The 25,174-nt window shown below is 35.2% G+C and overlaps 2 protein-coding genes and 1 pseudogene across 2 annotated transcripts; all 3 read left to right on the top strand.

The window, feature by feature from the left end:
• Window positions 1–12,759: 12,759 nt before the first annotated feature.
• LOC148845324 (17.8 kDa class I heat shock protein-like) lies at window positions 12,760–13,734 on the top strand. Its single transcript, XM_088952906.1, has one exon. It carries the CDS (start codon window positions 13,050–13,052, stop codon window positions 13,530–13,532), a length of 483 nt encoding a protein of 160 aa, XP_088809032.1. The 5' UTR covers window positions 12,760–13,049; the 3' UTR covers window positions 13,533–13,734.
• Window positions 13,735–18,388: 4,654 nt separating this feature from the next.
• Window positions 18,389–19,203, top strand: LOC148845325 (17.8 kDa class I heat shock protein-like; annotated as a pseudogene).
• Window positions 19,204–22,628: 3,425 nt separating this feature from the next.
• LOC148845326 (17.5 kDa class I heat shock protein-like) lies at window positions 22,629–23,552 on the top strand. The gene has a single exon (XM_088952735.1). It carries the CDS (start codon window positions 22,903–22,905, stop codon window positions 23,377–23,379), a length of 477 nt encoding a protein of 158 aa, XP_088808861.1. The 5' UTR covers window positions 22,629–22,902; the 3' UTR covers window positions 23,380–23,552.
• Window positions 23,553–25,174: the final 1,622 nt, after the last annotated feature.

A 25,174-nucleotide genomic window follows, 5' to 3' on the forward strand; every position in this document is an offset into this window, starting at 1 on the left:
TAATTGAGTTTGAGGGGAAATATATAATTGAGTAGTGCGAAGACATGTAAAAGTTAAACACGAGATGCTTTCGACACCAACTTATATATTTGTACCGTCATCTATTGTAATATAAAGTATTTTTTTCATATGCCATTTGTTTGCTTTGACAGACTTTTAGACCCAATCGAATGCTGCACGGGGCCTCGCCGACTAGTAGTCCCGTGACAATTGAGAATTGCGATTTCATTGTAAGGTGGTCTGTTGAGCCGGTCTTCTTCTCGCCAATCCCGCAAGGTCAATTTCATAAATTCAACAACAATTCCTTGTCGGCCACGTTTTCAAATTGTCTCGTTTGGTTTGACCAAACCCACTTCTCTAAATCGAGTTAAGATTAGTCTAAAATCCGGATTGAGTAACCAAGTGACTTATCCCCTTCTGGTCTTCTGTCACACGTATCGCATTATGTCAATAGACGTGTATAGACTAGATTTAATAATGAGAAGTTTAGGTCCATCTCCACGTTCAGAGAACACAATTAAAAAAAAAAAACAATGTCTTTGGTCCAACTACTCTTGTTGTCTTCCACGAATACACAATCCACTGATACTCTACTACACCCATTATCTGATTTCCTTAATCGGGTCGATAGGAAAGCTTGTAACATGACCCCACGTGTTTCTGCCACGTGGTCAAGACATTTGAATCATAATCATTAGTCATTCTCTCAATCCGCGTCAGCCCTACGATCTACCTTGTGTTAGAACAGTTGAAGTTGGGCAAGAACACGTGGGCCTATTTTAGATTCGGTGCTGAAGTTGTTGAACAGGATGATTTATTAGTTTCTTAGATTTACGGATGGCAACTGAGTATTTTCAGTGAGGGTTTTGTAAATTCTAAACTCCTAGTGGGTTGGATTTTGAGAATCTAAATTCTATCTGTATTTGAAAATGCAAACCCTTCCTCCCACCCTATTCTCCCCGAATTCAAGGATAGGATGAATTGGATTTAGAATCCATATCTAATTTCCTATTATTTATTATTATATAAGAGCAATAAATAATTAAAATAATACAAATAAATAATAAAATTTTTAATTGTTTGATTAAGACATATAGAAAACACATGAACTATCAACTATCTTTTACATGAAATTCCAAATATTATTAAATTCAGCATTTGGTATATAAAATTTATATGCTTTCCAACAACACATGGGTCGGGGAGGATCAGGTTTAGTCTAATACCATACCATTGTTTTCAAAACCGAACTGGACCAGATGATTGGACCAGAAAACCAAGAGCCCATCAGCCATTTTCCTCCAAAACTGTTGATTTTGGTCAGCGACCAGTTCAATCACCAATTTATTTTTAAAAACCATGTACCATACCCAATTCATACGGTACGGGTTGTAGAATCCTAAACCCCATCGGTGAGGGTGGATACCCACCGGGTACAGTAATCAATCCAACCTTGATTCCTGATAACTTGTACATTAGACAACTACGAGTCATTGAAATTAGCTACTTCAACTGTTGTCAAATGATCTGTATTTCGATTAAAATATCAATGCGCCTGATACCCTCAACTATTATCGGTGTGTGTTGATATGACCGATATCTTTTAATTTTTTTTACTTTTTGTAAATTTTTAAATATTAGAGGATCTACATATTATTTTAAAGTTTTTCAAAATATTCTTGTATTGATGTATCCAAGCGTATGATACACCGATATATTAATATTTTAATCCTCTAAATGACCTACTAGAATATCCATCTCTTCTCAAATATTACAGTTTATCATACAAGATGTATGCACGTTCAAGTTGTTTTATTATGAAATTATTGAGTTGTTTAATTTGGAATGATGTCATTGAACCGACTTTGGAATTTTTTTTGGCTGTTTGTTTATTTCATATCACAAATTGACAGGGGATTTGGGGTGGATATAGGGCAGGGTGTACATGAAATAGGACACGGTGAATTTCTAAATTCTCTAGGTGTTGTGTGTATATATATATTTTTTGTGTATTTTCACAAAAATGTGGCCCCTGGACGGGTTTGAATATGCAAAAGAGCCTACGGGCTTAACCTCGGGCCAAAAAGCCCGGCCCACAATAAATTTGAGCCGGGCTCGGGATTTTCCAAAATAGCCCGGCTCGGCCCGACCTATAGATTAAAGTTAAAAAACCCTAGTCGAACCCCTCTTCTCTTTCACCTCTTTCACCTCTTTCCAGTCGAACCTCTCTTCTCTTTAGTCTTCACATCCTCCTCAGTCCTCAGTCCTCTCATTCACCGTTCCTCTTCTCTCTCTCTCTCTCTCTCTCTCTCTCTATATATATATATATATATATATATATATATATATCTCATACGCGAACTGATCACTGTTGAAATCGCAGCTTACAAATATCAGACACCGCAAACTTAGCTTACAGTCACCAGCGAGGCGACGAATATAGGCACCAACGAGGCGGCGAATATAGGCACCAGCAACGGCGGTGAGTTCTCTCTCTCTCTCTCTCTCTCTCTCAGACACGAACTGGTCACTGTTGAAATCGCAACTACAGTCATCGCGAAATCGGGCTTCGGGCTCAAGCTCGGGCTTTGAGCTTTTTATCAAGGCCGGGCTTGGGCCCAAATTGTAGGCCTGTTGGTCGGGCCAGGCTCGGGCTCAGGCCTAACAAATTTTCATTCATGAAGAACAAAAACCCGGCCCGGCCCATGAACAGGTCTAGTTTAGACCATTAAGGATGTATTTGACTTGAAGGAAAAAAAATATATATATATATAATGATAAGTAAAGAACACATTTTCAAACTTTGTATAGTTTCCTTATCTTTTCCTTTAAACCAAATATTGTCTAAAAATAAAATGCCGATTTGAACAGGCATCATTGTTTTAGAAAATGGCAACGAAACCAAACATCCCCAAAATTTACTTGATTATTGATAAATGGTACCGCTGGCAACTAAAGTTTCTTAGAATTTGGTAAATGAGCGTCACTACCGATACAAAATATTCTCTTCCTTTTTTACAACTTCAAAAGAGTTAAGGACAATATATGTACACCACATATTCGGAACATTTTGTTAATTGCTCCCGGCCCATTGTCCCAATGCTTTAAGTTGCCATAGCATCGCCTATAAATGTCGAGCAGCTGTGGATGGGTAAAAGAGTAATTTTAAGCAATATTCTTTTAGTTGAAAAGACGAGCAAGGACTGAATGAGATAAGGTATCATAATGATGAAGCTCTACAAGCAATACAAATTGTTTTTTATTTAGAAAAACTTATTCAATAACCTGATATATTTGGAAGCAGTTTAAATGCAAATATCTACAATTTAAATACATATAAAATAATACAAAATATAAAGTTGTACACTCTATATATTTGCATTTATAATCCTTTCAAATTCAGCCTAATGTTGAATAGGTTTTATATTCAATAACACATCTTCTCATGTAAAAGTTTATTGGGCTTGAAGTGTGAATGAATACATACCCATTCACATCTTGTACCGAAATTTAATTTAATTATAATGGGAGCAACAACATGGAATACTATACCATTTGGTAAAATAGGTTCTGACATCATTTAGGTTAAGTCCCTGAATATGCTTTAATTCTCTAACATGTCCAAATATAGTACGACCATTGCCCAATTTTAATCCCAGCTACATAGGTCCTGGAAGAGGTATATTGAATACATCCAGACGTATTTTTTTTTTGTACAAAGTGGCCATCCACATGTTCAAACCCCATTCTCACGCTCGCTCACATGAGATTTCTTTTTTATGTTTTATTTTCTCTTATTTCTTGTAGTGTTGGATTTTAATCTCATAAGAGATTAAATCCAATAGGTTTGATTGCTTAATTACATGAGAAATTGTACTTATATACTTGATTAAAAAATTAGTTTTTTCTTGCAAAATCTAGTTTTGAACTTGTTCCACATTGAAAAATTATAAACTTTGTTTTTAGTATTTTAACAGGAGCTGATTTACACTCCTTAGAAATAGTAGAGAATAGTATGGGGGTTTGATACCACACAACGCACGTGTATGTGTGTGTGGCGCAATGAGGTGCTTTAGAGGCGCACTTTGCTCGCACTCGCGTGACTCGCGAATGGCGACTTTGGTTTTGGTGCAATGCTAACCGTTGATCACCGTTGATGAGATCAACGGTAATGATTCGATCAGGTGTGATCAAGAGGCACAATTCAAAGTTAATAGTCATTAACTGTTAACTACTTTTTAAATAATCACAATGTTTGAAATTGTGATTGTTCAAGGTGCCTTCTCTGAACCAATACCTATATTTTCTTCATACCTCTTCATAAATTATTTAAAGAGCATGAATCAAACTTCAAAAACACACATTTTCGAAATCCACTTTCTCTCTCTCTCTCTCTCAGTCCGGTCTGCTACAGTCTCACATAAGGTTTCTTTGGAAATTCTTCAACTTTATATGTTGCAGATTCTCGCCCAAGGCTCTGTTGTATCCTAGAAACAGATTTGCTTGTAACGCAACAGCAAACTCAGTAAAACTGAGTGACCCCATTTTTTCAATGACCCCATTTTTCCAACATAAGGCTTATCCCTCCCCAGTCCCCACAGCCTTGTTTTATCATTTAATTGAAAATTTTAAGGTAGCTATCCTTCTACCTGAATTAATAGTAAGGGTTATAAGGCTGTATTTGGCATTCTTTATTTTAAGGACTTATCTCGTTTTTACGGTTATTTTTAATTGTAAAAAAAAAAAGATAAATCCTTAAAATAAGAAATGCAGCCTAGCAAGGAAAAAACCGAAAAAGTGATTTGCATTAAGATTTGGAATATGGATATTTCACTCTTTGTTTTATACATGCATGTGGAGGATGCTTGTCTTTCAAATTTCAATATGAGATGTGAAGGTATTTGTAGCATTTACAGTATTCACATAAACAGGTCTAAATGAGGAGAATAGATCTCCATTCTTAGTCTCACAATTGTATGAGGCCCTGATTAGCAGGATCTGTCTCTACAAACTTTAAACCAGCAGGGCAAAATTGGGTCTATAAATTTGAGACCAAATAATAACTGGGCCCAACTTCGGACCAGATTAGCAGCTACCCATAAACATTTAATTTCAAATTTTCTAATAAGAAAGAAAATATATCTACTAATTTGCTCCTTTTTGTCTAATTGTATGCATACAATAAAATAAAATTTTTTAGGTGTATTAATACTTTTGCCAATTTTTACATGGTTCCTGATTATTGATATAAAACAAAGGAGAATTGGGCCGACAAAAAGGAAACTGCCATTTGTTGAACCAAGCATAGGTCAAGGACAGATTGGCCTAACCCAAAAATCAGAGAAATGCAAGTAACCCAATTATCTATACATTCAAAGCCAATTGGCTACCATAGGTATTGTAATATCTCACTATACATTTCTAGATTAATTGTTTTTTATCATATAAAAAGCAGCAGTTGTGTACAGCCCACATTAAGAAATATTGATAAGTACAGCAAACAGAATGTTGTGTGTTTGGTTAGCTACTGCAGGTTTCGTCTTCCATAAATGGCAATAATTAATCCTGTTTAATTGTGAAGCCCAAGCAACAAGCAACACTTTTACTTGTGTTGTTTTCTTATCTACTTTGGTTTGTTTTCAATTTTCTTTTTTCTTTTATTAGAAGCGCAGAGGAAAGATGTGTTGGTTCATGCAAAAAATTTTAAGAAGCAGTAGCTGTTTACATCTTCAGGGCCAGGCTGACAAGCAAAAAACTCACGGTCAAAACAAATTACATCAACATCAAAGCTGATGAAACAACTGATAGACCCTTCAATGTTGCGCTCTCTCTCTCTCTCTCTCTCAAGTAAACTGTGTATCATGGGTGATATTAACTGGGTTTCTCCTTTGTGGTGCCTTGCTCTAAGGAAGTTTACAGAGGGTCTAATCGTCTAAGGTTGGATTTGGCATTCCTTATTTTAAGGATTTATCTTTTTTTTTTTGCAGTTAAAATGCATTTATTAAAACTAAGTTTTTAATTATAAAAAATGAGATAAGTCCTTAAAATAAGGAATGTCAAATGCAGTCTAAGAAGAGTATGATAATCTACAACAAGAGAAGGGATGCCAATGCCTCAATGGGTCAGGTTTTGTGGTCTACGACATGGTTTTCAAAACCGGTCACTCCATTTTTCCTTAAAACCGTTGATTTCGGTCAGCAAATCGCTCATTCGGCCGATTAATTGTTCGAACAGTTTCGATCATTTTTTAAATTTTTTTTGTCAGAACGGGACCCAATAACCGGAACCCTGACCGGTTTGATCACCGGGTCAGTTTTAAAAACCATGATCCATGAAGTGGGGCAATGTGAGGTAAGTTAATGGATAAAAGACATTAACATTGTGTTTGGTTTGAAGGAAAAAATAGGAAAAGGAAAGGAAAGGTAGAAAAAACTTTACAAACTTTGTATGGGATTTCTTACCTTTTCATTCCTTTCCCTACCTTTTCCTTCAAACCAAACATAACCTAAAAGAAATTGAAAATTATAACATAACAAACTAAAAATTGAATAGACCATAACCCGAACCCTGATGGGTTAAGATTTCCTATGAGAACCCTGATCAAGGCAATCTGACTCTATAACTTTGAAGGCATCAGGTGGAACCCAACGATATGACATGTTGCTTGAAATGGTATAAGGTAAAATAAAACCTCTCAGGCATTTTAAGACAGAAATTCGAGTTTTTTAAATTGATGAGTGGTAAAATTAGGAAGGATACATGTTTATAAATAAAGGCATTCAAAGGAATCTGGAAAAGTGAAAATAGTTCCAATAGGTGATAAAACGAGAGAAATTAGATTGAGATAATTTTGTCACGGGCACAGGACACCATATCAACAACACTTATTAGATAAAGTGAACTATTACAAGCAAGGTTCAAAAGCGTATTGTATTGGCATGCACTAGTAGAGAAATGCAAGGCTTTGGGGGTTTTGATTATTTTTTAGGGGGTATGTGGTTAAAACCAACCCCCTGACTGATTTTCGAAAAAAAAAAAAAACTAAAAAAAAGTTATGTAAATTCTAAAACCTAATATGCATGTTTGATTCATAAATTGAAGATATTAGAAGAATTAGAGGCAAACCCAAAAAATCTTGAATAAAAATACTAATAAATGATTTAAACATTCATATATATATAATTTAACAATTTATGTAATCAACCCTATATAATTGAAACAAGAATTGAATGGCGACAACAACGACGAAAACCTCCAAACTAGACATTTATAGAGAAGGGATTGGTTGAGATAGGCTATGGCTATCCCATTAATGAGTTCCCCTCAAGCTTCATTCAGTCTATAGAAAGAACAACGGAGTTGCAAGTACTCTTTCCAGCAGTAGTAGTAATATATTATGGCAGCTCATGTTGTTGTAGGGCATAGACAAGTTCTGGGAAGTTACCAAGAAAGCCATCTTTCCCTTGATTGTAGCATTGGAGTTGTATGTGTCAAGTAATCTAGTTCGGTTTTTTGTTTCTTCAGGGTTAAAGGCTCATTTTCCTTTGCAGTGTTTTGTTTAATATCTTGCGAATTACAGGTGATGTCTGAAACATGTGTACTTATGGGCTTAGGTGATATTCATGTGTCTACTATTTGTACCTTGAGGCAACTCTTTGGCCGTGTTTGGGTTGACAGAAAATGAGAGAGAGATTTTAAATTGTCTATCAATTTTCTGTTCCTCTCTTATTTCTTTCAAACCAAATATAGCCTTTAGGTTTTCTTTCTTGCTTGCTTTCTTTCTTTTTCCTTTTTCACCAGGAGGGTATCTCTCCACATGAACCTACTGTTATTTGGAGGTATAAGCTAAATGACTTCTACTAAAGAGTTGGAAAAGAGTTCTATCTTCCCTTTGTTTTTATATGCAGTTGTTGGTGCATATGAATGATCATTCAATTTTTTTTGATAAAGACTTGTTTGTTTGAACTGCAAATTGCTGCAAATGTACGGGAGTGAAAATGGGAATTGAATCTGGTTTGCCTCGTTTCCTTTTGTTTTCTTTTATATGGTAAACATGCATCTTTTGCCAAGTTTTACTTTGTTTTATGTGTTTGGGAGGAATAAAATTGGACATAGTGACAGGGCTATCAAATGGTCAGGCAGACCCGACAGATCCAAACCAAACCGACCCAATTACAAGATCTCGGTCTGCATCAAGAGTATAATTAATGACTTGGTGCAAAACCTGGCTCAGCCCGGCCCATAATCACCTCACCCCAACTTTACATGAGAGAGAGAGTGCTATGGTAGGAAAAAGGTGGTGCAAATTTTGCATCTTTTATTGGGATGCAAAATTTGCATTGTTCATGAGTACAATGAGACAAAAGGTGAAATTTTTTCTTTTATAAGGCTATGTTTGGTTTGAAGGAAAATATAGAAAAAGGAAGGGAAAGGTAAAGAAAACCCTTACAAACATTTTATCAGTTTTCCTGTCTTTCACTTCATTTCTCTACCTTTTTCTTCAAACCAAACATAACCTAAATAGGAGTCCATACAACCATATCATAGTTACAAATAAACACGTGGCAAATATGAACTTGTTCTATATTTTGCATTGGGTTCTATAGTTTTTGTATCATCAAGAATGACGCGAAGGAAAAAGGCGATCTCTATTTCTACAATCACAAATCACAATTTGAGAAGCATTACTTTTAATATCATAGGGAATGAAATCTACTTCAAAGTACTAATAGGAAGCTATTCACTAATTGAGTGGCATGGTTTCAGAGGAGAGCAGATAATGGAGATAATGAAGAGCAAGGTTCAAAATTTCGACAAGTATCATATCTGCAGTTCACCGAAACCCCAATAAGAATTGCTTCAGATTTTTTTTTTTTTTTTGATAATGAAATGTTTCAGATTTTGAGTAGTATCAGGGGGTAGACATGCCTGAAATTGTCCCTTGAAGCAATTTTGAGAAATTAAAAGAGAAACTAAATGGTTTTTTTTTTTTTTTTTTTGTAGAATAAACTAAATGGTATTGGGTGTATGAATACGTTGAACCTTGATGAAGAAAAAGAAAATAAATGGTAGAAGATCAAATTGAGAAATTCGAATTAACTGAACACAATGACTGTTCAGCGGGCTGTGGAGCCAATAATCAAATTCCACGCTAGTAATAAATTTATGAGTCCCACTATATAAGGTGCAGATGCCATGTATTTTTTTATTGGCATGGAACCTTATAATTGATTCCACTGCCCGCTGAACACCGAACAGCCATCATATTCTCCTAAACCTAACTCTAAATTGAGGGAAAAACTTTGCCTGTTGGGGGCCAACAGTCCTTGTTGAGAGTTTCTAGGACACGTTATCATGAGAGTGGACAATTTAATAATTGTCCATTGATTTATTTTGAGTAAACCTGTAATTTGGTGAATTGCAGTGAACATGCCCAACCCACAAAGTCTCTCAACAGGAAGGACTGTTGGCCCCCAACAGCCAAAGTTAACCCCAAATTGAGTACCTAATTTAAAGAATGTATACAGCACTGGGCCTAGGCTTTTGGAATGGGCCAATTCAAATTCTATCAACTTCTCAACACGAGCCCACTCAAGTTCTTCAATTGATATTCCATTGTTTTTATTGTTAGCAAGGGAATGCAAAGCTTCAATTGGAAAGACCTTTCAAAAAAAAATGTTGTTTTGGAAATAGCTAGTTTGCTAGCCCTGATCTTGTAGAAATGTATTAGACTCTATTGAATCTCTCTATATTCTGACTTTAGGGTCTGTTTCGATCAATGGAATAGGGATTTGGAATCAAAATCAGAATGGTTCCAACTGTTTGGTTGGGCAGAATGGGATTTTGATTTTTATTCTTGGAGGAATGATATTCCCACATTTGAGGGAATAGCCATTCCAGCCTCCCCTTAAGATTGCGAATCTCATTTCAGCAAAAAAAAAAAAAGAGGTGAGTGAGTGACTTTAAAACCCTCTCAAATCTTATCTCGCTTTATCCAATCTTTCTCGAGATTTGTACATATCTTATAGAATCCGATTCTGATTCCTATCTAAACCAAACAGATAAGGGAATAGGATTCTGATTTTCGGGATTCCGATTCCAACTACAAACTAAGTGAACCCTTACTCTTTACCCTGACTACTTCTGTTGTGATTAAACCCGATACTAGACAGGGCAACATGGTTGTGATTTATTTTTGCTGGCAAGTCGTCCCTCTTAGTTGGCTTGTAAATATTTTCAACTTTGAAGCTATAGTTAAATAGAAGTTTGTTTTTACCAAGAGAAATAAAAGAATAGAAAAGGAAATATCATTTTGGCAAAAAAACATTACCACGCTCTTAAGTGTGCATCTTTTAAAAATAAAGTGAAAAGGCTTTTGATTTTATTCTGAAAAAATAATTGTGTTCTTTCAACCAACAAAAAAAATGTTATTAAAAATAAAACAATTTTGTTCTATACACCTTATTAAGCTGCGTTTGGAAAAAATGCAAATAAGTCTGAATGCAAATATGTAGAGTATAAAATTATTCATTTAAATTACAAAATTGGGTTATTTTTGCACTTACAAATTTACTTCTTACCAAACAGACTTTTAACTGTAATGGATGCAAACATGAATTCCAATAAAGCATATACTTTTTTTTTTTATCAAAAGCCCACTTGAATGCAAATTTACTTCTTTTTTATTGGTATACTTTTACATTTATTATCAATGTAATTATGGATTGATTGTTATTTGTCAATCATAAATGTAATGTTACCAAATACAGGTAAAAGTGAACCTGAGTGCAAATTTACCCTGAAGCAAGATTTACACTCCATTTGCATTTTTTCCCAAACACAGGATTACTGATTTAAAGTTTTTCTTCTCCTACCAACCCACATTTAAATGGATTTGGAAACAATGTATAAAAATAAAGAAGAAATAATAGAAAGAAGAAAGATGAACTTGGTATTCATTTAACCAAAACCACCATTTGTGCTGAAATATAATATCAAATACTAGAGAACATATGTTTTTAAAATTAGAAATTCAAGAAAACGTTTCTAGTTTCAGCTTTGGAAACAAGAAATTCACCATACAACAAGGAAAACCCACTATGAAACCTTTGTTTTAATACTCATAACCATGGTTTAAAGTATCAATATGCCCAATATGTAGTAACAGGCGTATCGAGTGTTTCAATACTTAATAACTTTTTTTGTTGTTTTTTAAATTATTTCAAAGGTCGGTTTTAGCCTTTTAAGCTTGTCTACCCCTGAAAGTGGTCAAATTCCAAAACATTCTTTATTTAGGGTTTCGGAAAGTTACTGATACAATACAATACGCCTGATACAGGGCGTGCGATATCAAACACTTCCTTGGGCTGTGTTTGGTTTTCCTACCTTTCCTTTCCATTGTTTTGAAAGGTTTTACCTAAATAAAGACCTATGCTTATTTTTTATTTAAATTAGTTCTGAAAGATGATCTATAACCAACAATTACTTGTTTTTTGTTGTTTTATTACAATTTTTATTTGAATGGGGGAATGGTTGAACCAGATAATCAAACGTTTGGACCTATGAACCAGATGAGGTAGGATAAATGATGGAACCAGAGACATACATCCCTTATATTTGTTGTGCCTTATGTGGGTTTAGACTCATTCATTGGTGATTGGACCCATATCAGAACACAAATAGACCTAAAGGGTTGATTGAGAGCATACATGTTTATGGGTCATGTCAGGTCAGGCTTTCACTCTTCATTAATAGATTTTTTTAAGGCTCGAGCCTAAGTCTCATAAAAAGCCCGAAGCCTGAGCCTAGGCCCGAGCCCAAAGCCTAAAGGTCATACCGCTATTATTGCTGAGAGAGAGAGAGAGAGAGAGAGAAAAAAATTATAAAGAAAAAAATGGTATATATTAAATTATTAATAAATATTATATATTTTATATTATATAAATTAATCAAGTAGGGTTTTTTTGACAAATCCCGAGCCCGGCCTAAAACACAATCGGGCTTGGTGTTTTGGGCCTGTGGGCCTAACTACATGTCCAAGTCCAACCAAGGCGCATGCCAGGCGGTCTAGCTACCTGGCCCATGAACAAGTCTAATTGAGAGCGGCTTTAAAGAAGCTATTAGAATGAGAAGTTTCATTGGATGGTCATTGGTAGGAGTGAACATTCGATTTATTCAGTTAAAAACTAAACCAAATAAATCAAAATCAAATTACAAGAAAACCGAAATAACTGAAACCAAAATTTTTTATTTGATTTTCGATTAAAAATCGAATTTAATATATATATATATATATATATATATTATATTATAACTTATAATATATATATGAAATTGAATTTCATTATAACATATTATATATAATACATTAATAGATAAATATATAGCATATTATATATTCTATGTTGTATATTGTATATTATATATCATATATTATAACCTATAAAATATATTATATATTATATAATAAATTTCAATTAATTCGATTTTTTCAGTTAACTGAATTTCTAACTCTGAAAAGTAAAACCAAAAACTAAAATTTCTAAAAAGCGAATTAACTGAACCGAATTACTCAAAACTCAAAAAAATTAAAACCAAAATTTTGACGGAATAATGCTCACCCCTAGTATCTGCACCGAGTGAAAGCTACTTGAGCTTTCCGGGTGCATCGGGCCCACCGTGCAAAGCCAGAAGCCGCTCAGTGAAAGCCCTGCCAAATGGGCATATATGATATATTCGCGTGCGTTCGTGATTGGTGAGACCTGAGAAGGAGCTAGAACGTTGGCTCAGGGAAAAAAGAGGAACTCGAATCATAGAATGTTCCCGAATTGTTAAAGTCTCGAAGCATACAGAAATATTCCTAAATTACGAGAGGCTTCCACTTCTTCTCTATAAATACCGAATGCATCCCCCCATCTCTGCATCGTGAAACGGTGAAATCTTCCAGCACTCTGCAAATTCAAAGGCTTCCGCTCGTAGTTAGCAAGCGTTTCCAATATCTCTTGACTATTTTTATTTTATCCATTTCAAACAGAAACCCTGAAGCAGAGATGTCGATCATCCCAAGCGTTTTCGGAGGCCGACGAAGCAACATCTTCGATCCTTTCTCTGTGGACATTTGGGATCCATTCCAGGACTTCACCTTCGGCAATGCTCTCAGAACCCCTCAATTCTCAACCGAAGCGGCAGCATTCGCTAATGCCCGCATCGATTGGAAGGAGACTCCAGAAGCCCATGTCTTCAAAGCTGACCTTCCTGGCCTGAAAAAGGAAGAAGTAAAAGTCGAAATGGAAGAAGGTAGGGTCTTACAAATCAGTGGAGAGCGCAACAGAGAACACGAAGAGAAGAACGATAAGTGGCACCACATCGAACGCAGCAGCGGCAAGTTCCTTCGTCGTTTCCGGTTGCCGGAGAATGCCAAGGTGGACCAGGTGAAAGCGGCGATGAAGAATGGAGTTATTACTATAACTGTTCCAAAGGAAAAGGAAAAGACAAAGAAGCCAGAAGTGAAGGCTATTGAAATCTCTAGTTAGAATAAATAGTGTAGTACTTCCATTTGGTCTGATGAATGCATTGTAAGATTACAAAATGGTGAAAGACGATGTTTTATGCGGAGGATTGAGCATGAATAGAAAAGTATATAAATTGTATAAAACTTATTTGATCTAATGTTTAAATAATTTTAGCGTTCAGTTTTTTTATATGAAATGGAAAAGTGATATAATAATTGCTTCAGTTCAATTGTGTTATCATTAATTGTTTTCATTACTGATAAAAAAAATCATTAATTGTTTTCCTTCTTTGTATTCAGTGCTTCTTAGTTTGGCTTTCCGGTTTGTTAAAAAATTGTTAGAAGTCTTGTTCAATCAAGTATTTCCTACTTCTGGAACATGTTCATAAGGCCAAAATTATTTTAGGGCCAGTTCAGAACCATGTCCTTAGCATCCAGGGGAAACTCACAGATGAGCTATCTAAGCTCAGAATTGTGTCATGAATTTCAGAGGGGATTCCAGTAGGAGGACACCTGGTTGAAGAACATTAATAGTGAATATGCTGAGAAAAATCAGACCATAGAAGTATCAATAAGCTGCAATTTTCTGGTCATGATGATGGTGTATTATTGTTTTCCTTCCAGTCACCCATCCAAAGAATAAAAAAAGAAAATGAAATGCCAGGTACAAAAAAGACATAAAAGCCGTATAGAATATATATCTTTTAGAAATATAAAGTGAAAACTCATTCAATTTGATTCTGGAAAACAATTCTGTTATTGCAATCAACAAAAAAGTTGCTATAAATTTACAAAATATAGAATTAAATAGTGTGGATGAGAAATTTGATGATATATTCTTAATTACATTTCTCCATTACACCACACCTGTAGTGTAATGTAATTGAAAATACACTATGAGATGATCCGCCACACCATACCCACCCATATAGGTGTTGTGTAGGGTGTGGTGTGGTTCAGGCTTAGCCTTCTATTTTGATTGTATGTATCTTGGATACACTATGAGATGATCCGCCAAGAGTAATATTTTTTGTTGTTAAGCAAAATACAAATTAATTTAATATTTGATCAATTTAAATATAGCTAATACAAATTAATAAAAAGTTAACGGGTGAATTCAAAAAAAAAAAATGACTAAAAAATTAAAATAATATAAAAATATATAACACACATAGAGAATTAATATTCATGATAAATAATTAACAATAAATCAATTTAGAATATTAAAATTAGTAAAAACATAACAAAGTAAAATTCTGATTTTGAATACCAACTAATAACAATTGTAATGGTAAGACAAATATTATTAATTAAATATAAGATAAAAAATTAAAAGATGCATAAGTTATTACACATGCAAAGTACTGGATAAGGAAAGAGGCATGTGGTGTAGATTAAAAATTTAAATTTAAAAATATAAAATATTAATATAGATTTATGGTTGGGTTAGTTTGATTTTGATCGATTTACAAATGGTCTAACCAAAACCCGCCTGACATGATTGGATTGGGAAATTGTAGAACCAAAATTAATCAAAAATTCTAGAAAACTGACCAACTCAAGTCAAATTGAGTTGGGTTAATTCGTTTGGTTGGTTTTATTGGTTTGATAAATAGTCCTAATTAGCACTTGTTCAAAGCTTTTATGGATCATACCAACCCACATTTAAATGGATTTGAATCCAAATGTATAAATTAATAAAAATGTAAAATGTTAAAATAAGAAAGGTGAGCTAGTAGTAAAGGTTTTTAAAACTGAATCGAACAACGAACTAGTTAGGGGTCCAGTTCTTGGGTTGAATGGTCTGACTGTTCGAACTGAACAGATGGCCCGTTTTAACAAAAAATTAAAAAAGAAAAAAGAAAAAACGATCAGACCTATTGAACAGTTCGACCGCCCAAATCAGCGGTGTACTGACCAAATCAACAGTTTTTGGCGAAATAACAATTATGGAGAATAAAACGGAATTGATTGTTCCCACTTTTTCTGGTCCGGTCTGGTTTTGAAAACCATGCTAGTAGTAGTAGTATCCATTCAATCAGAATCGTTATTTGTGCCTTGTGAAACATAATTTCAATTTTCAAATAAAAAGAAAATGTATTTTTAAAACCACCAATTCAATAAAAGCATTAGGAAATGAGATTATTTGCACAGGGAACTAGCAGCTAGGACGGTTGCCCCTTGTGACTATTTTAAGCTTATTCTTTTCTTTATTTAAAATAGGTTTACAAAGACAAGTCTGTAACCATTTATTTTGTTGTTTTGTTATAGACTAGCAATTCTCATTGGAGCGAGTGAAATGGTCGAACCAGATAATCTGACGGTTGGACCCTGGACCAGATGAAATATATATACATAGGAAGGTTTTCATGTCAAAAAGCCTTACTCAATGAGACACATGGCCCTCCTCCAATGCCTCTCTTTTCAAACCCATATATATTATGAGAACTTAATTTTAGGAGACAAATTAAAAAATTCTGTTGCAACCAACTCATCCCCACGTACATGTTAGACTCCAAGTCACGTCCAGAAACCTACATTCTCATTCAATCTATCAGTTTCAAACTCTAAATTCTACTCCAGTCTCCACAGTCTTTGCATACGATCTTCTCCAAAAAGTTCACTTCATTGGAATTCTTACTTGGATGTTTGCAACTTCAACCACTTAGGTAATTTTACATTTCATCTCCTTTATCTTATATGTATAGAGTTTTCAGTTTCAGTTTTGGCAAACATATTTCAATTTTGTGTTTCATTTATTTTATCACGTTGAACTCTGTTTTCGCAATCTTTGTCTCATGAATTCTATCTCATGAAAAAAATATATGTCAAAACATTTGTTCCAACAAACTCAACAGCACCGCTGCATCAAAACTGCTACCAACAAACTTCTATGTGACCCGCTGGTAGCCAAGAGGGGCATAGCAAATAGCAATAGTCGGCCCTGTAACCTTGTTAAAATTTAGCCCAAATCATTACCGGAGAAAATAGGGCCCTCTGAGAAGAAAACCAGATGTTTTTGTTTTTTATTACTATCGACCAACAACTACTATTATAATGTATATGAGATCGCCGACCACTGGTAATCAGTTATGGGTTAACACCAGTGGCCGGGAGGATCATATGAAGGTAGAATATGGCGGCTCTGTTGTAAATCCATGCCTGAGAAGAAGGTAGAATCTGAGCCGTTTGTTTTTTTAATACAAACGAATACCGGTTGTTCTTAATGTTACATGAGATCGTTGGCCATGGGCAATCACTTATGGGTGGTTGCTGGTGGCCGGGAAGTTCATACGACCAGTGTATAGGAGGCCAGATACGAGGTGTTTTTTTTTTTAAATACAAGCAACCACTGTCTCTTATTTAAGGTTAGATGAGATCGTCAACCACCGGCGATCACTTATGGGTGGCCTCCAGTGGCCGGGAAGGTCATACTATCATTGTTGATGACGTCGCTGATGGTCGAGTTTCGCACAAACCGTTGCCTGAGAAGACAACGGTTCAACTGAGAAAACTGGGTCCCACTACTTCTTTTGTAAACATTAATTAGTTATCAATATTTATAAATAATAAATAATAATATTAATAATAATCATCATTGATTATTCATAAATGCATAGAAGAAATAATTGTTATACCTGGTTGGAAACCAATTTGCTTTACAATAATAATCATTATTAATAAGAACAATAATAACAATTATAAAAATCACTAATTAAAAATAATAGTATTCTTTTAATAATTAATTAAGTCAATATTATAAAAGGAATAATCTTAAATGAATATTTCATTGATTGCTAAAATAGTTAATAATATTATTAAATAACAAAAAATATTAATTAACTACTAAGATAGATTAAAAATTCGTAAATGTGCTTAAACTATTACAAATTTATTAAATAATGAATTAGCTTAAAATGATTAAAATTTAATAAATGAAAATAATAAAAAATTAATTAAAAATGACTAAATAATTAATACAAATGTTGGAAATCAAACTTTAGTGAATTTTCCTATACATAGTATGGGGCCATTCATTAGCTAAATCTTTGTAATTCAATTTCTTAATTTAAATATAAATAAAATTATTAAGTAAATAGTGAAACTCAAATAAAATATATAAATTAAAAGAAGGCTTTAAGGTTATAGCCCCTACCATTCAGACACTTGGTTTTCTTAAATTTAGACACATGTCATTTTTTAAGAAGTTGTTAAAGCTCACACCCGGCTACCACAATTTAGACAAGTAGATTTCTGATTTCCTAAAAAACTAGACATGTGATAATTTTTAAGAAATTTCAGTTAAAGCTCATAACCCACTACCACGTTACAGCCCTCCACCATTCAGATTCATGTTCTTTTCATTTTTCTGGAAAACTAAACACGTGAAAGTTATAGTTAAATCTCACAACCCACTACTACCATTTTCAATCCATTCATAAAATAATGCTCAAAATGCAAAAATAATTATTCACAACCACTTTGACTACATTCTATCAATCTCATTAATCATCAATCCTCTAATTATCATAACAAAAAAAAAAAAAGCTATCCATTTTTTAATAATTATTGAAAAATATTTTTTGAAATTTTAATAATTGTTTAAAATATTAATAAATATAAATTTAACAATATTATTCCAAATCGTAAATTTAATATTACCGATTCCACGTACTTATGGATCACTAGTTTGAGATTATAAATGGGCCTAAAATTCAAATCCATGTAAAATATCCATCTGTATCACGGGAAGCAATTATGGTGGGCCCCATATTTTTTCTCGCGAGCGAGCGTTCGCTATCGGTGAGAAGGAGCGAGAATTTTCCCATTATTCCTAATACGAAAATCTAGAGACATGCAGTCTAGAGACATGCAGAAATTTCCCAAAATTACGACAGTCTTCCTCCTCTTCTCCATAAATACCGAACGCATCCCACCACTTCTGCATCGTGAAAATCCAGCTCTCTTTCCGCTCATAGTTACCAGCTAGTAAGCGTTTCGATCTCTCTGTGACTGTGATTATCTTCTCCATTTTCAATAGAAATCCAGAAGTAAAGATGTCGATCATCCCAAGCATCTTTGGTGGCCGACGAAGCAACATCTTCGATCCCTTCTCTATGGATATCTGGGATCCATTCCAAGACTTCACCTTCGGCAGTGCTCTCACCAGCCCTCAATTCACAACTGAGACAGCAGCATTCGCCAATGCCCGCATCGATTGGAAGGAGACTCCAGAAGCCCATGTCTTCAAAGCTGACCATCCTGGGCTCAAGAAGGAAGAAGTGAAAGTCGAACTGGAAGAAGGTAGAGTCTTACAAATCAGTGGGGAGCGCAGTAGAGAACACAAAGAAAAGAACGATAAGTGGCACCGCGTCGAACGCAGCAGCGGCAAGTTCCTTCGCCGGTTCCGGTTGCCGGAGAATGCCAAGGTGGACCAGGTGAAAGCGGCGATGGAGAATGGAGTTCTTACCATAACTGTTCCAAAGGAAGAGACAAAAAAGCCTGAATGAAGGCTATAGAAATCTCTTGTTAGGATAAACGGTGTAATACTTCCATTTAGCGTGATAATGCATTGTAGCATTTACCAAATGGCGTGAGATGATGTTTTATGTGCAGGATTCAGCATGAATAGAAAAACATATAAATTGTATAGAACTTGTTTGATCTAATGTTTAACCAAATTTACCATTCAATTTTTTTTTTATATATAAAATGGAAAAGTGATATAGTTGCTTCAGTTCAATTGTGTTATTTTTCTATGCAATTGAGGATTTTTGTAGCTTCAATCATTAATTGTTTTCTTCCGATGGAACTAGGAGAAGATCTGTAACCTTTATGGACTCTCATATATTGTTGCACTTACATTTAAATAATTCATCTTTGTATTCAGTGCTTATTAGTATGACTTCGGTTTGTTTAGGAATTAGAGAATTGCACCAACTACTAAGACTGAAATGGCGTCATGCCTGATGCAGTAAATGCTATATGAAAAATGCTCATGGCCTTTGCTTCCTATAGTTAGAAGTTTTGTTCAATCAAGTATTTCCTCTGGAACATGTTCATAAGGACAAGATTGTTTTAGGGTCAGTTCAGAACCATGTCCTTTGCATCTAGGAGAAAAATTGCGTAACTCAGAGAGGAGCTATTTAAGCTCAGAATTGTGTTATGAATTTCAGAGAATTGCAGTATGATTGATAGAAGTGGAAATTGGAACTGCTTCCTTTCATGGCTGAGAAAAGTCAGATCATAGAAGTAATAATCTTTTGGGGCTGCAATTTTCTGGTCATGATGATGGTGAATTCTTGATTTCCTTCCTGTCTAAAGATTTTAAAGGTCAGTTCTTATGCATTAGGTGCGTTTGTGATGAATAAGCAGCATTTGGTAGTAAACCTTATCTGTAAGAATAGTCATTGACTTGAACCATATCTGCTTCCTCAAAAGGATTACACATCTGCATATTTAGAAACCTTTCTGCGTACTTGGTCATGTTGTAATTCTGTCTTGTTCTTATTGTTTTAGCAGTAATACAAAGGGATGGCAGATTTGTTGCGGGTACCTTGAAATCTCTTTAATGATGTTTAAACATGGGATTTAAGTGGAAGAAGACGGTTCCAAGAGAACATTGTGCTTGAGTGCTGTCCATACGTTATTGCACAAGTATTTAGTATGAACAATATGAGAGATATAGGGAGGATAGCTTAGGATTGATATTATTTTCAAAATGTTTCTTACATGTTATATATGAATTCAACTTTTCATATCAAAATAATTTTCAGGATATCTTCTACAAGCAAATTTATGTTGTTTCACCTTTCAGTGGTACATTACTGGATTAATCTTCATAAGAACATGGGTGTTAAAGGAAATGTGGCATCTAGTTTTGCTGGTGCCTACCACAATGCACTAGGAAGAACAATGGAATTGCAAGTACTCTTACTAGCAGTATATGTAATACTAGGATAGCTTTTGTGTTATAGAACATGGGCAATCTCCTGGAAGTTACCAAAAAAACATCATCTCCTGGGGTAGTGTAATCCTCCCAAAAAAGTTCTTGTCTGCATCTGTACCTTGAGGTAACTCTTTAGGTATTTTTGATTTTTTTTCTTCTTTTTAGCAACTAGGTGAGAACTAGTTCTGCATTCTGCACATTTACTTATAGTGTCAGATTTTGAGTTTACCCTGACCTGACCAATTGACACTTGAGATTTGACAGCTCCCCATTTATAAATGATAAGATAAAATGGAAGTAGAGGGGAGATTGTTTGTTTGGAAGGAGTAAAATGGAATGCAGGTTGGACTGGTTGACCCATTATCTGGCCAAATTGAATGTGTATCTCTTACCTATCAAAAGAAGAAAATAAAAGAAATGCCATGCTGGCAAAAAACATAAAAACGATCTAGAATGTGTACCTTTTGAAAGTATAAAGTGAAAACACATTCAGTTTGATTCTGAGAAACTACTTTGTTCTTGCAATCAACAAAAAATTGCCTACAAAGCTACAAAATATAGAACATGTTTTCACTTCTCTGCTATTTAGCATATGTCTATGTCACACAATCCCAACTCCACCCTCAAGGCTCTCCATTATCACTCTCAATCCTCCTTCCAGACAGGAGGATTAACTTGTTTTCTCCCTCAGTTCTCTGACTTTGATGTTATTATCAAATGTCATGGGGGGGTTATCTCTGATTTGGGAGTTTCTTGTGGTATGTGTTTTTGATTCTTCCAAATCTTTTATGTTGGTTTGGAGGGAACACAGTTCTAGCTGAACTTTTTGCTGTTTTTGTGGCTCTTTTGCTGGGATGTTCTAGCAAATGGAGGCGTATTTTGATTCTTCTTGATGCAAAGAATGTGGTTTCTTTTTTGGAATCTGGTTATCCGTCTCTTTCGTGGGAACTACCTTGGTTATATATGACTGTATATGTTCTCTTAAAAGGTCTTGTTATACTGTTAAATTTGTTTATATTCCTACAACTATGAATTGGGCGGCTCATTAATTTGCTCAGCTTTCTAAGCTTTCAGAAGGGAGTTTGTCTTATGGAGCCTCCCTCCCTCTTGTATTGAACAGTTTGTTGCATCTTTTTGTTAATACTGTACTTTTTTTACCTATCAAAAATTATTGGTGTGTATCAGACGCTTTCTTGATGAGCAGTACATTTCCAACTTTTGAACCCATCGACTTTAGGGTATTTGTCATAGTTCAAATGAATAAGAAAATGGGTAGTTTGGATGTTTAAAAATTTTAGAACAGCTGAATAAGAACTTTTTTTACCCAAGGGGCATTTCTCACAAAGTGAAAGCTTAGGGAGTATTAATCACCAACTCCATGGTACAAGGGTCTTTGTAATTTACCCAAAATTTTATTTTGCACTGATCATAATATTCTATATACTCATCTAATCAAAATTATTATTTGTCTTATGAAACATAATATCAAACAAGAGAATATGTATTTTTAAAACCACCAATTCAATAAAACATTCATGGTTTCCGATTTGGAAACAAGAAATACTTCACAGAACCAAGAGCATGTTTTCTATGTTTTTGTTTTTGAAATCAATGCTTTTTTTTTTTTTTCTAAATCAGGTATAGAATCTGTTTTTTTAAGCCCAGACAAGAAAAAAAACAACTCCCCCTTAATGAGTTGTGCCAAGCTTAACTGAGCCCATTAAGAAATGAGATTATCTGCACAGGGGATCTAGTAGATAAAAGAGCTTAGAGTTTATGGGATGGTTGCCCACTTGCCCCTTATGAACCGAGCCATATATACTATTCTAAGCTTATTCTTTATTTAAAATAGGTATAAAAAGATGACTGTAACCATTTATTACTTGCTGTTTGTTGTTATGTTACAATTCAAATTTGAGCGAGTGAAATGGTCGAACCAGATAACCTGAGGGTTGGACCTGTGGACCAGATGAAGTAGTATAATGATGTGACCAGATGAGAAGTAGTATATTAGTTCTATGTTGTGTGGGCTTCGACTTGATTCATTGGGCCCATATCAAATTATAAATGGGCCTAAAATTGAAATCCATGTAAAATATTCGAGCTGTATTTGTATCACTGTAGAAGCCCAATTGCCCCTTTGGTATCGGTTGGCCCCATGTTTTTCTTCGCGAGCGTTCGTGATTGACGAGAAGGAGCGAGAATGTTCCTAAAAAATACGAAAATCTGGAAACATATACAGAAATTTCTCAAAATTACGAGAGTCTTCCTCTTCTTCTTTATAAATACAGAACGAGCCCCACCACCCCTGCATCGTGAAATTTTCCGGCACACTTCAAATTCAAAGGCTTCCGCTCATAGTTGCTAGCTAGCATTAGCAAGCGTTTCAATCTCTCTCTCTGTCACTAATTTCTCCGTTTTCAACAGAAACCCAGAAACTGATATGTCGATCGTCCCTAGCATATTCGGTGGCCGACGAAGCAACATCTTCGATCCCTTCTCTATGGATATCTGGGATCCATTCCAAGGCTTCACCTTCGGCAGTGCTCTCACCAGCCCTCAATTCACAACTGAGACGGCAGCATTCGCCAATGCACGCATCGATTGGAAGGAGACCTCAGAAGCCCATGTCTTCAAAGCTGACCTTCCTGGGCTCAAGAAGGAAGAAGTGAAAGTCGAACTGGAAGAAGATAGAGTCTTACAAGTCAGTGGAGAGCGCAACAGAGAACACGAAGAGAAGAGCGATAAGTGGCACCGCATCGAACGCAGCAGCGGCAAGTTCCTTCGTCGGTTCAGGTTGCCGGAGAATGCCAAGGTGGACCAGGTGAAGGCGACGATGGAGAATGGGGTTCTTACTATAACTGTTCCTAAGGAAGAGATGAGAAGGCCTGAAGTGAAGGCTATTGAAATCTCTAGTTAGAATAAATGGTGTAATACTTCCATTTAGCCTGATGAATTTGTTTTCGTATTAGCATGTAGAGAATGGGTTCAGAATGTATTTTTGTGTGCAGGGTTGAGCTTCTATAAAGAAATATTCGAAAATTGTATAGAATTTGTTTGATTTAATGCCAAAACCAGATTTAGCACCCAAAAGGAGTTTGTTTTCTGATGAAAATGACATAAAGATTAGTAAATTTACGTTTTCTGATGAAATGGAAAATCTCTTGTGGTTTTGTTTCAACTATGTTGGTATTCTGAATTGAGAATTTGTTTGCTGCTGCTTCAAAAGAAACATAGTTGGGTTTTATTTGACAGATAACGTGGAGCCTGCTTTGTCCATCATATGTTTGATGTATTTGCATCCAAGAGATGAGTCTAGTTAGAGCAGAACTAGAGATCTGGGGAGAATAGCGTCGGATTGATGTTATTCTCAAAATGAATTTATACGGGCTATATGAATTCAATTTTTCATTTGGGTAGTGTTACATCAAATATCATGAGGAATGAAATTGACTTTTCAAGTTTTAATAATTCATGTTAATATTTTCCTTGAATGCATTATACATGTAAATTGAAGCAAAGACTAGTTCCCCAATCCTACTCATGAGAATGGAATTAGCATTTATCAAATACTAGTTGAGGGGCATGTGAAAGATGAGAGAGCAGATAGTGGAGAGAAGAAAACAAAATGAACTAAAGTGTTTAATTGTCTGGCGTGAATGCAAGTGTAAAGATTAAAGGGGTATTTAAGGTGGCTAAAGTTTTAGTGATGGATATTCAATTAAGTATGCATAAGGTTCAAACTATCGATATTGGCCCATATCGACTGATACGTATTGTTTTGGTACCTTCCTGATACACCCCTAGAGTGGATGTATCAGGTCTGATCGGTTTTGGTACCTTGATACACCCCTAAAGTGGATTTATCAGGTCTGACCGGTTCAGGGGGTGGAGGAGCCCTAAATCAGTCCCCTGAACAGGTTTTGAAAAAAAAAAAAAGGCATTGATATCAGCAGATTGATATTTTGAACCTTGCAATGCATTAATTAACGATTATACACATATAGGGGGTGCAATCAAGTTAAGCTTAAGCATTAATTTGAGTGAGTTTGGCCTAAGGACCTGGCCTTTAAGTATAAATTCTTCAAATCAGGTATCCAAGTCCAATTTTGAGCTTTCAAGGATTAAATAAGGAGGTTTAGGTATGTATCTTCATTTTAGTCATACTTTTGGGGAAAGAAACTGTTTTGCAGATTTCTGGCAAAGGACATGGATAGACGATGGGGCGTTTCAGTTGTTGAGCTCATTGCAGAATGTTCCAAATGACATGAAAAAGCTGCTTCGTGAAGATTATTTATAAGTTTCCTGTTTTACTGATATCATTTATTGTTTACGTTTCTTTTTCCTCCTAAGCGTTCCATGGGGTGGATTTGAGTTGGAGAGAATCGTTTTGTTGTATGGGTTGAGGGTAGAGGTATAAATCGGGCCAGGCCACCCGTGGCCCAGCATGGCATGGCACAAAGGTCCACGAGCTATGTCAGGCCCATAGTGGGCTGCACTTGGCCTGTCTAGGAATATAGCTGTTGCCCCCCCCCCCCCCCTCTGAAGGGGCCCAATAGCTATAAACAGCCATTATTAGGGGGGTATTTGTGTATTTTGCTTATGAGGGGTTGAATAATGATATACATGCCCCCCAACAACTATATAACAACTAGTTTAGGGGGCATTTTAGATAAAGTTATAAATAACTTTATAATGACCAAAATATCCCTCTC

This window comes from Nelumbo lutea, chromosome 7 (assembly GCF_056320005.1).
Source record: "Nelumbo lutea isolate HS-2025 chromosome 7, American lotus-T2T, whole genome shotgun sequence".
In the NCBI taxonomy this organism is placed as follows: domain Eukaryota; kingdom Viridiplantae; phylum Streptophyta; class Magnoliopsida; order Proteales; family Nelumbonaceae; genus Nelumbo; species Nelumbo lutea.